This window comes from Struthio camelus, chromosome 5 (genome assembly GCF_040807025.1).
Source record: "Struthio camelus isolate bStrCam1 chromosome 5, bStrCam1.hap1, whole genome shotgun sequence".
NCBI lineage: Eukaryota > Metazoa > Chordata > Aves > Struthioniformes > Struthionidae > Struthio > Struthio camelus.
Genome location: NC_090946.1, coordinates 38808321 through 38821134, shown reverse-complemented (window position 1 = coordinate 38821134; position 12814 = coordinate 38808321). Strand labels below are relative to the sequence as shown.

General features: G+C 35.3%; 1 protein-coding gene across 10 annotated transcripts in view; it reads left to right on the top strand.

Annotated features, from left to right (window-relative positions):
• FUT8 (fucosyltransferase 8) overlaps positions 1-12814 on the top strand; it is a 127744-nt gene that overhangs the window by 71451 nt on the left and 43479 nt on the right. For all 10 annotated transcript variants that reach the window (XM_068945601.1, XM_068945609.1, XM_068945607.1 and 7 more), the window contains one exon: positions 8708-8822. In XM_068945601.1, the coding sequence (XP_068801702.1) occupies positions 8708-8822 (115 nt within the window). The remainder of the gene's footprint in view (positions 1-8707; positions 8823-12814) is intronic.

The window sequence follows — 12814 nt, the reverse complement described above, 5'->3', positions numbered from 1 at the left end:
TTAAAAATAATATGAATTGGAATTATTAGTGTGGGCAAAGAATTTAGTCCATTTACTTTTGTAAATTAATCTTCAAATTCTTTAATCAGATTGTTGCAGATTGATGAACTCTAAAGTGAGAAGGGACCATTTAATGGTGCAGAGTTATTGCCTATATAAAACAGGCCACCATGCCTCATCCAGTCATCTCTCTGTTGAGTGCAATAATGTACGTTTGATTGAAGTAAAAGTTGTATTTGGCTATTGGCCAAATACATGGCTAAATGGCTTAACAACTAATAGTTGTATTTGGCAATTTTTTGAAAAACCTCAGGTCTTCTTTTGAACTGTTAACTGATAGAGAAGCTTTCACTTCCCCAGATATTTTTTTTCAATGGTTACCTCCACTCAAAAATATTTTCTTGCCTATGAAGTTACTTCTGTTTGGGTTTCTTGAACTCAACTTCTAATCATTGTTTCTTGTTACACCTTTGAAAATGGTCACTACCAGAACTGGAACGTGTAGCCTAGCATCAGACTCACGGATGTCCTATACAGGGACAAAATCACTTTCGTACATATTCCTCTTCTGTTTATATCTCCTAGATCACATTTGCCAATTGTCGCAGTGAAATATGGATTAATGTCGCTGTGTGTTTAATTCCAGATTATGTTTATCTCTGTGCTTCCCAGGATTCACCCTTTTCTTCTTCCTTTCCTTCCTTGCTTCCTTTTCAACAGCAGTGAATATTAATGCATTGAGCCCAACTTACAAGTTACTCATATTTCTGTCTGACAGCCTTATGCTCGGTGCTGTTTCTACCTCAGGATGAAATGAAGCCGATGGCAGGAATGCATACTTCTTTTCACTGAGTCTTTTAAGAAGTTCATGTGATTAAATCCAATCTGCGCGTCTACATTGTAGACCTCTGAAGTTGAGATGAATCCCACTGTAGGAGTCCGAAACCAGTGTGATTTTCTTTTGTACCGTAATAAGTTTGTATGCGATAGATTTGTTCACGCTGACAATCTTTTTTTTTTTTTTTAATTTTCTTGTTGAATGAAAGTAGTCTTTAGATTGATAAGGTGGGTATCAAAAGCAGAATGACCTTGCATCTGCTAAACCTTTGAAGTAGATCTATGTGGACCTTCCTCTGTTGACATCCCCAAAGAACGCCAAAAGTCTTTTAACTAAAACCAAAGAACTGAAAGCTAGTTTTTACTGAAGTAAAATGTAGACTAATTTTTTTAAAATATGGAAATTCAAAGCAGCTGTGCAAGAGAAAACAGATCCAAAAATGTTTCTACAATATTCTGCCTGTGTTCTTGGTGTACTTGAAATGTTGGCTTCAGGCAATAAAAAGATTTGTGTTGCAGAATGCTGCTCTTGGTTGCCTCTGGTCCCTGGGAGGTTCATTCTTTCACCTATGAGGCCTGGCTGTCTGCTCCTTTCACTGTATTCTCTATCTTCTCGCATGAGCTTCAAGTTCCCGGTGTGGATGTGTGCGGATCTGTGTGGATGTGCTGCGGCCTGTGGTGCCTTGCTATCTCTGGGATGTTCCTTAGGATGCACGGTAGCTCCCAAGGGAAGGAACACTCTCTTTCTTCTTGCACATGGTTCATCTTTCTCCCCCTCCTTCATGAAAGGAACATAACATACGTTTAGAATGAGCAAATCAAATATAGTCACTCACTCTGCTAATTAGTTTTTGTTTTTCTTAGTTTTTGCTCTTTTTTTTTTTTTTTTTTTTGGAAGTAGAGGATTTATTAAGTTGATGAGTAGTTTTTGGTTGATTGCTAAGTCTAAAACGATGTTACCTGTTTATCTTACATAAAGAAAACATTGTATGTGAAGGTGATTTTATATTATATATACACACACACACAAACACACAATATATGTAAATACACAACAAACATGTATTTATATATTTCAGATACATTTATTATTATCTAATATTTGGATTAGAAAGTTTATTGTTACCTGTAAGTACTCAGGGCAGTTTGAGGATTCAGCCTTTATTATGTGGGAAAGTTTATAAAAGAGTTAGCAACGATCTTATGACAAGATGGCCATTGAAAGGAAGTGGCTAATGTTTTTTTTTGTTTGTAAAGAAAGCCTGTTGTGTTATATAGGAGACTTGTTCTTTTAGAGATGATGGACGGTTTCTGACACTCCAGGTAAGAAGTATCAAGAGTTCTTTGTTAACCTTAGTGCTGTTGTGCAAATGTTCTCCTATTACTATGGATGCTTTCTCGTCTGATGCCTTAGTTACTATTTCGTAGTTGTATTATATAGATTGTCTAGATTTTCACTCTGAGGGTGCAGGTTTTGGCAATTGTTGTTTTTGTTGAATAGTTGACTACTAATTCTTTTTCAGAAGCAATGTGGCCCAGTACAGTTTCCTGCATTATGGAATATCTAACTGTGTTCTTTTTGTGGTGGCGGAAGGGAAGACGGTCGTTGAGAGTAGCTTCATCTTAATTGTGGAAAAACTATTTGAGACAGTGAGCCAAAAGGAACAGATTAATCCTCTAACTGTCCTGGTTGTTTCCTTTGTTGGCATTCTGTTATTTGTGAAGTGGTTGTTCCGCGTGCTAGTTTTGTTCCTTCTCCTCCTTCTGTTGAACAGCTGTCATCAGGGTTTTTGTGGTAGCTGGCCAACGTTTGATGCGTAGTGTTTGGGCATGTTTCTGCATTATTTCCTTTCAATTTAGTAGAACATGTAACTTTTTTTTTCTTTGAGTTTTATGTGTTGATATTAAGTTTCTAGGCGATTTAAGTGTCATTTTTATCACATGGCTGGAATAAATGTCTAGACTAATCTTCAAAAATGGTGCTAAAAATGCCTCCTTTTTGTGAAAAGCAAATGCAGATAAAATACAGAACAAGATTTTGTCCTCCATTCAACTTTTCAAGAGCAAAATGCTTCCAAGAGCAAGTCCAAGATTTGATTTATGATCAAATTGTTTTTATTAAAACAAAAGCAGCAACAGCAAATTAATATTGTTCATCAGTAGCTCAGTGAAAGACTAAGTTTGACTTACTAAATATCTGTAATTCCTTCTGCTCTTTTCAAATCAGTTGCTTCATCTGCCCTTGTAGTGTTTTACCACCCACAGTAGCCTCCTAATAGTCCTGCTCAGGCTCATTTCTTGTCTGCACTTAGCTATCTTAGGCTCATGGATGACCAGTCTGTCTACTTTAGCTCTCCACATGGAGGCTGTCTCTGGTCTTTGGTATCAGTGTCTTTGAAATCTGTATTAATAAGATGTCATGATGGTCTGCCACACTGAAAAAAACCCTAACAGCTGTAAACTTAAAAGAATGCACTTTTCCTAGCCAGAGCATTCAAAGAAAGAGGTCTCCACAATGAATGCATGTTAAATCTACTACTAGCCTGTTATCATTTCTGTGGGATAACACCTGCCAATTTTTCAGTTCCTGATTTAGTTCGAAGTTTTACAAGAGTTAATTTTTTTAAAAAAAGATTGTAGATACTTTCTGAATTCTCTTGAATTAATTCATAAGATTTCACAGGAATTATTAGACATGTTTCAGTATTGAGCAAAGCTGCCTTTCCTTAAAACATTAAGTCACTTAGACTGTGTAAGGACTCACTCATTGTTGCTTCTACCTCAAGAAAGATGGAAAAGATGTATAGTTAATCTGTAAGAGCTGATTATTTAACTTACCCTCTGCCTTGCTTTAGTCATGGTCACCACAGCCAAAAATGGGAAAAAACCTGTTGCCTAAAATTCATTTTGATAACAAATAGGGAAATGGCTTAACTGCTGAGTTATTGTATGCCAATACTTGATAGAAATATATCTCTCTAAAGTAAAAGGGTACAGAAAATACCTTTCCGAGGCCAGTGAAAGAGAGCATTTGAAAAAAAATGTTTAAATATGCCTGTGGTCTTTGCATGCTACAATGGAAAAGAGGTGATTTTCCCCCCGCTCCGCCTTAGTTAGCAATTATTGCTAGTGAGATATTTGCTGCTGCAGTTTGTTTGCTGAGGGCACAGAGACTCTTCTGTGTTGTCCTTACCTTTACTTCTGTGTATTAGCAAACTTTTAGGACTGTGCTTTGATCTGCAGATACCTGTTTTATTTTCAACAAAGGAAAAATGTAACAGATCTCACATGTATTACAGGAACCCCTCCCCCTCGACCTCTGGTCTCATGCATCCGTGCCATGATGTGGCAACATTAAAATGCCTAAGATCACAAAGGGGAAAATGGAAGGCTCACATATGCCTGTGTGTTATGTTTTGCCTGTTTTTTTGTTTTGGTTTTGTTCTTAATATTCCTCCCTAGGACTAAAACAGATGAAGCCTGCACTTAAAATTTAGCACCTGTATTTACATCCATTTATAACTGGTACATTCACTGCATATGGGAAATTGCTTTGCAGCTCTTCATGTGAACAATGTCTACTTTTGAAGTCAAGGCCACTTTCCCAGGTTCATGGTATCACCAGCAATGGTCAGTACAGCGTGTTAAAACTCCTTCCCATGCAAGGGTATTATAATAGACCTTTGGGACTCCAGTGTGTGTCCAATATCATGGATTATTGATTAGGGAAAAAGAGAACTTTCAATAAAGTTCAGCAATTTTTGAATAACATCCTTCATTTCTTTAGAAGTCTGCGACTCATGCTAAATGAAGAACAGTCCTCTCCAATGTCAGTGCAGACTAAAGGACTTATCAGGAATGTAATTAGTATTTATAAAGTATGCTAGCAAAAGCATACATAAACTTTCATGATCTCAGGACAATATTCACTGTCTTTTGGTCACTGTATCATGACTGTGCATTCAATAAGCATCATCTTTAGTGTCCACCAGTATGATTCAGGGTGGTTTGCCTGCCTAGCAAATAAGGCAAAAAAAGCTGAATTCAAAGCCTTTGAATATTTTTATTTTTCTCTTGGGATGGGATAGAAAAAGTCTAGACGCAATACTTGTAGTTGTGCAATACTCATTTTCAGTGTTACTGAAAACTGTAGTAACGGATGCATTGCATGCTAGGTTGGTGTGTCTGTACATGTACACTTACCTCTTGGCTTAGGCCTTCTCACTTGAGCCATGAGGACAATACGTAATCCCATCCTTCTCCAAACCTAGCAATTATGGTAAAATACGCATAGAGTAAACTATTCTGTAAAATTCACTTCTCTGTACTGATAAATAAAGTTTTGAGGTAATAGAAATTCAGATTCTACAGAAAATTGCAGTGAACTGTAGCTTCCATGGCAGCAGATCAGGGGCACAGTTCCATGATAGTCTAAGTGAATCCCAGGACTTCAGTAGTTCCTTTTCTTTGACTGTAACAATATGTTGTCACCCTCATGTTCTGTTGTTTCAGAAATTCATCTGATCCTGTAGTGAGCTGGTTCAGGAAGCTGAATTAGAAGTATGGTTTTTTTTTTGTTTTTTTTTTTTTTTTTAGGAATGTGGAGGGGTTAATTTTCTGTCAGTTTAGCTTGTTGAACCAGCTCACTGTAGTCTGACGTGAACGCCAGTAGCAGTGCTGCGGAGAGGTTTATTGGGAACCGGGGAATAAGAGTACAACAGCACTGATTTGAATTGGCTTAATCTGTTGAAGAATTGTAGCCTCAGTGTATTTGCAATATGTTATCTTTATCAGTGCATTTTTTTTTTGCAAGGATATGAACACTGTTGTTGTTCTCTTGAACTCAAATGTTCTCTTGAAATGGAACAGATGAGTGCCTTGGTTTCTTTTCAGTTATCTTCTATTTTAGTAACTTGTGCGATGATTATAAAGGAGGAATTTGGTTTAGTAGATATAGCATTTATGTTTGGCAGGTTTCCAGTTTGATTTCCTATATGCTTCATCTGCCAATTTACTTTTATCCATAATTCAGATTAGTTCTTCTGGCTGAGGGTGAGCAGTATTGTTTGAAAGCCGAGCTTTGTTTTCTACTTGACACTATAATAATTATACTTTCTCTGTGAATGTTTTGTAGCTGTTTCAATGATACTTTGACTGAAAGAGTCTGTTACGTATCAATACTGAGTTTTTCGTCCTCTCCAGAGATATGAGATCTGCAAATGTATTCTGGGATGTGTTACGATATTTTTAAAACAGTTAAGTAGGATTCCATTACAGCTCAAATTTAAAATAAAATAAGATTATTTGTTATTTTCCTGATTTATTGGTAAGATTTGACTCTGATTTGAACTTGGGTATCAAAGAGAATACTTGAATGTGTTTCATAAATGTCCGTTTTTGGATACTGTAATTAACTTGTATGACATAAGTTGTGTACTGTATTATGTCATTGCCTTCAATCAATCTGTTTTAAAATAGTTATAATTAAAACAAATTGCATTTAGATAAAATGGATTTTTGCCCACCACGGATAAAGGATAATTAAGCTACATGGCCTCAATGATTTCTTTCCATACTATTTTTTATTTTGGCCTGTAGGTTTCATGCATGGATGCATTATCTTTCAAGAAAGCATGACAAAAGAGAATCCTTAACCACGGTTTTAAAAAAAAAAGTCTAAGTATATGCCTAAGATTCTTTGTAAGAAGTCTGATTTCAGTGGGTTTACTTCCATGCATTAATTTGAGTATGTCCTTAAGTAAACTGCTGAATCAGTGTAAAAAATTACCAATTTTAGACTGAGTATAAACCTTCATGCACTGGTTAATTATTTGAAGGATGCTAATGAAATGGTGTAGCTCAGCATCAACACTACCATAGTGAGACTACAAAGTGATTCTGATTTATGATGACAGTTTCTGCATTCTAGTTAATAGTGGAAAAATTTTCATTCTAAAACATTTAAAGACTAGATCAACATATTTTGGGGACTAAGACTTCATTCAGTACAGAGCTCAGTAGCAGTTGAATGTTTCATGCATTTGTTTTCTTTTTTGTTTGCCTACAAGCCTGTAATGCTTTTCATAAATTGGAAAACACTGCTTTAAGAAAAGTCAAATCTGTTCAGTTATTTATATGCAATCCGTTATACTAGAACTACTGCGTAATTAGTTTTGTTCTAATTGTCCCTAAACTGTGTTTATATGTTACTTTGAGTACACACATCTTTAATAGTTAGTGATTCGAAGCTAGTTAGCCAGTGATACGTCTAATTGTTTGTTTGATCATATGACGCCAGAGCAGGATATTTCAACCTAAGTTTACCTGGTAAAAGAAAATCTAGTGCATGTGTTATGAGAATAGAATGTAAATTTGGCACTACTGATTGCTATCAGAGGAACATTACCGCTGCAGAAGGGTTTAGGTTTAATGTTTAATGCAACAACAGTAGATGGCATAATTAGTCAGTATCACTGTTCATCCTATATGAAGTATGCATCTGGAAAACAGAAGAATTGTAGGAGAATGGAAGGACACAGATGCATAAATCCAGTTATTAGTGCGAAAAGGAGAGTTATCCGATAGCTCTGCTGATAAAGACAGCTCTGTCCCCATTTGACTTAGCTCAATATTCACCAGTTCCATGTTCTGTCATTGAAAGTAGTTATAAGTTTGAAACACTACACTAACTTTATCATTATGGAGAAATTTTTATCAACCTTAAGTATTCTCAGGCTTATGAAATCAGCTCTGGAATTACTAATTCCAAATTGGGCTGCCTATTACTTGTGGTAGAGACATTAATATTTTCACAGATATTTTGAATGTTTTGCCTCTAGTTTTCTGTTTTCCTGCCAAAGCCACAGATATAAAAAAATTCTGTTTTTTTGAGTGGTACTTTTTGGGCTAAACTAATGATTTTCACAAAATTCCTGACTAGTCCCGTGGCATAAATGTCATATACCAGTTTTCTTCTCATGACAAAGATTCCTTTATTTTCTGATTTGGCCACTGAACTGTGGTCATCCTAAGGAGAGGATCCCTAGTGTATTAGATGACCTCAATATAACAGCTGATAGGTCCTGAAAGTCCTGTCTGTAGTCTAGACTTGTAATAGAGCCAAGGGTCTGTCTCAGTATGTTTGTTTGTTTGTTTTTTTAAACTATTGTGCATTAGTAGCATGTATGCAGTCTTTCTGAGCAGGCAGAACGCTTACCTATGTCTAGAGTCAAAAGGAGCTGTATGCTGTAGAAGATAACATTTAATACTTTATATTAAAATATAGTTAAATATAGTTAGTTATAGTTATATTAACGTATAGTTAATTTTCACTAACAAAAATAGAAGGAATAGTGTGTAATATTATATTCTGTACGGGAATAGTAAGATGATCCTAAGAGGCCAAGTAACATTACATTAAAATAGAAGCTACTGTAGGAATCACTGTAAGACTTCCTCTCTCCTTGGGCCATTGGATCACACATTTAGCATGGAACTAATTCTCTCTCTTTTTTTTTTGGTTTCCCTAGCACATGCCGGAAACAAATGCTTTATAGTTGGCTTAAGAGCTTTTCTAACCCATCTTCTGTTTAACACTATAATTACTTATGGGTAGGGAACATATGGTAAATGGAGGACACGATCTTTCTTGGCTGTTGTTTGGATTGTCGGGTAGGAGATGACATGGAGAAGCTATTAGGCTATACTGATGCTGAGATGTATCAGTGTTCAGATTAGCATGGTGAGGGTGTCCCTGTAACTTTTTAAATTTTTTAATTGGATCAGGGTAACGGAAATGTTTATTTCATTTTTCTTTCATCCAACGTCCTAATTTAGTAATATTAAGACTGTTTCCCACTGTTGTTTATAGGTCAATAATGACCGACTTGTACTACCTCAGTCAAACAGATGGAGCAGGAGATTGGCGAGAAAAAGAGGCCAAAGATCTAACAGATCTGGTGCAGAGGAGAATAACTTACCTTCAGGTAAGAAGGGTGCAGAAGACCTTTTAAATAAAGGGAAGCATTAAAAAAATTGGTATAGCACTAAACTATGCCCTTGTAATAGAAAAATTAAGTGATATTTTAAAGTGACTATTTAGAGATAAATGAATTGCATGCAAAAGAAATAAGGATGTTTATTTCAAACATGATTTTATGTCTTTGTGGAACAATAGTATTTCAAGGCTATTTACAGTTTTAATTGTAACTAGGGAAAAATATCTCTTTTACTTGTTTATGGATTCATGATTTCTTTTGGACTGTACTTTGCTGTGTGGGTTCTGTATTTCTAAAAGATAGACAAATCTCTGTTTTATATTTTTGATTCTTTAGACTATCAAAATGCATAACTACCCTGCTAAATATATGAAAGTCCTTTTGAAAAATACGATATGCAAGATTGACCTGTTTGTATAGTATGTTATCCAGTCCTAGAGTTTCAACCACTATGTGAGATCACATGTGTGCATATGTGTGAGGGCATAAGTCCTTGATATATGAAAATAAAAAGTGTGTGCATGTATGTGTAAAATTTGAAACAAAATATGATATGAACACTTTGGGACTTACATTCATACATGAATGCATGCAGCTATTTATATAGTGATCAAAAATATATTTAATGCAGCCCATTGTATTTGTATACAGTTTGTTCTTTCTGATATGTATGCACCTCACTTCTCCTTTCTGTTTAGCATCCCGACTGTCTAACTTTTTCTGTCTGTGTAAACAGCTAAATCTTTTCACCAGATTTTCATCATTTCACATTTCATGCTCAACTGTTGGAACCTCCTTCTCTGTGACTAAGATCCAGATTTGTTGTTTGTTAAATTAAAAAAAAAAATGCTCATGGAAAAAACTCTGTGCAGGTAACGCAGGAGGTATCACTTTATTGTCTTCCTTCAGCTCCTCCTTCAGAGCTGTTCTTCATTCCTCTGTTTTTGATGTCACTGTTTAGCAATGTGGTACTGTAACTACTAACTACTTTTCATGCTGCTAAATATGATCTTTCTGTACCTTGTATTTCTCTTTCTCTTCTGTATCCATTTGCTGTCTTTATTATCCAAGCATGTACTTTTCAGGAGAATGATCATCTTTCCATTTTGTGTTCAGGGCCTAAATTCAAGATTGGGATCTCCACGTACATAAAATGAATAACAGAAGTAATGGAAATCTTAGAGCATGGAAGCCCAAAACTGAAACATTAAATAAACGCACTGTTTTCTAGTGAAAATGAAATAAATTTACTCATTGAGCAAGGAGCTAGGAACACAGTTAACTTCTCCTAAAATTGATTTAGATGTGTACAGTCTATGACAAAGGCGCTTCCAGTCTATGGAGGTCATTTATTCTCATTTAATAAGAATGTAAAAACAATGTTAAAAAAGAAACCAGTGCCAATTCACAACACGTATAGAGTCTTAAATAATATTTCCTGTTAGTAGCGCAGTTAGTTAAAGCTTTTCACGAAGTGTGTGGTTTTTTTTTGTTTTTTTGTTTTTTAAAAACCAGTAGTGAAGTAATTGAGAGTTGACTGCTAGGTGATGAAAATTAGGAAAGCTATATTGCCACTATGCATCAGATCCAAATTCCATTGAATATATTAGCCCTCTGTTTCTGATGTAAGGATCTAGAAACTATATAGAAGGGCCATGTGCTTCCTTAGTAATTGTCCTTGAGGTTTAAATCAAGGAATGGTGATACACATTTTCCAAAAACTGTAGCTCTAGCTTTGATAAATATTGATGTTTTTAGCAATGTAACTCTTCAGTTCCTCAAAAATATCACTAAATCCTTGGCTTTAACAGCAGCAACACACTTGAAAAAGTAATTGGATATTTTGTGAACAAATGTTATTATCCTATTTGTTCTATATCTGTCTTTCAGTTTAGAAATTGAAGCATTTCAGCTGTATTGAATGCTCAGTTGATGTTATACTAAAATGTGAAATAGAAACGTGTGGTGAGTGAGCCTTCTCCCGCTAAACTGTTCTTTCTTTCATATACTTGCTATATTTCTTTTTATTTGTCTCTTTTTCAGGGTAAGCATATCTAATCTTCTCAATCACTCTTCATGTGCAAATTTTTATAATATCTGTATTTTATTCTTCCTGGTGTTTTCCATGAACACTAATTCTTCACTAGGCCGTTAGAAGTGGGCATTCACTAGTGGACAGGTGACAATGAACTATTGATTTTTAGAAGAGCACCAATGTATGTTTTTTTCTTATCTTATTTTTATGCAGCCTGCCTGAGGTTTTGTTTAGCTAATAATAGGTCTCCCTTGAATGCATGTTATTATGAAGCTATTGAAAATGATACCCAAGATTTTTAATTCAGCTGAATTTTGAATCTTGAACCTTTTTTCTTCCACTATACATCTTTTAAATTTAGTTATCATTGCAACATTCCACTTGTCATATGGTTCATGCTTACTTTGGTTAGTTTCTTCTGCAATCCGTGATGATCTTCTCCAGACTTGACTAATTAAAGTAATTTGTTAGATATTTAATGCAACTGCTTTACCTTTTAATATTTTTTTTTTTCCAGGCTTGATATATGAAAGTAGTAGTCCTACTGAGCCAACTAGAGGCCACTTCTGTGTTTACTTGTCATTTCTTACTACTTTTATAGTCTGGATTTAACTATACTTTGGCTCTTACTCCATGCCTACTTTATTTCTTTGAAGGTTGTTTACTAAAAGATAGAAATAATTTTATATGAAAATTACAAAAATTACACTGTAGGAAAAAGCTAAAATGTCATCTTAAGAGAAGAGGATGTTTTAGTGCCTAAATATGGTTAGGAATGATGACTTACGTCCAAGCCTATACTGCTGTCGTTGTTCATATAACCGACTCAAACCCCAAGGTGAGGTGACTCTGAATGTGTGCAACACGTCTTAGAATTATCCAGAGTTGGAGTTTAGACATAGCCTGCTCTTCAAAGCTGGAAAATATTGTTCCTTATGAGTAGTTACAGTCTTTGAGATGGGACATTCACATGTACAATTACTGTCACCTCTCTTTCCCTTGTACTCTTATTCCTTTGTCTGAAAGAAACAGAAGGGTGGAAATTCTTGCCTACATGTCTGTGCCCTGAGCTACACATAGGGTTTTGGAGACCCTCCATGATTATTGTAAAGACTGAAATGCCTCCTGTCCTGAATGACTGTTGCAAGTAATCATCCTAAATTGGAATATGTCTTTGACTACATGTCTTGAAGACAAGTTGACCTGTTTTCAAGTGATTATGTTTAAAAATACACATGTGGATTTCAGGATTTTGAAAAGTATAGTGCTGATTGGGAGTATGTAGCATAACATAACATAATGATATGTGGTCTGAAACTACAGATATGCACCTCTATTACTAATAAAAATGTATACAAAAGCAAAACAACAACCCCCCTCCCCCCTACACGCACTCAATTCCAGAACTATATGGAACATATTAATAGCATTATTTTTGTTGAAGAATAATAGTACAGTATAGTTTTCTTACTGGGGCATGTTGAATAGTGACAGCTGCATTATTTTAGGACATCTAGGGAAATCATTTAGTTGAATGATTGTGAATAGTGATGACTGCTGCTTCGTTTGGATGGCATTACCATAAATGTGATTTAATGAGGCAACATTTAGCTAGTTCTCTGTAGTAAGAGGCAATGCTTTAAAAAGTAGGAGCTTATATTTAAGCAGAAGACCTTATTTTCAGAAACGTTAGTCATCAAACAATTGGAAGAGAAATTTGCAAGAGAAATTTGATATTTAAATTGTTAGACGAGGGTGCTATGGTACTGTATGTTCTAAAAGTGGGGTAGAGTGACTAAATTACAGTGATTTCTTTTATTTGCTTATTCATTTAAGGAAGCTTGTGATTCAGTATGCTGTCTTTCAGCTACAGAAAAATATTTTTGTCTCAGATTTTCAGGAAAAAAAAAGATGGAAATGGTTGCTCAGTACGCAGCAATGTCAT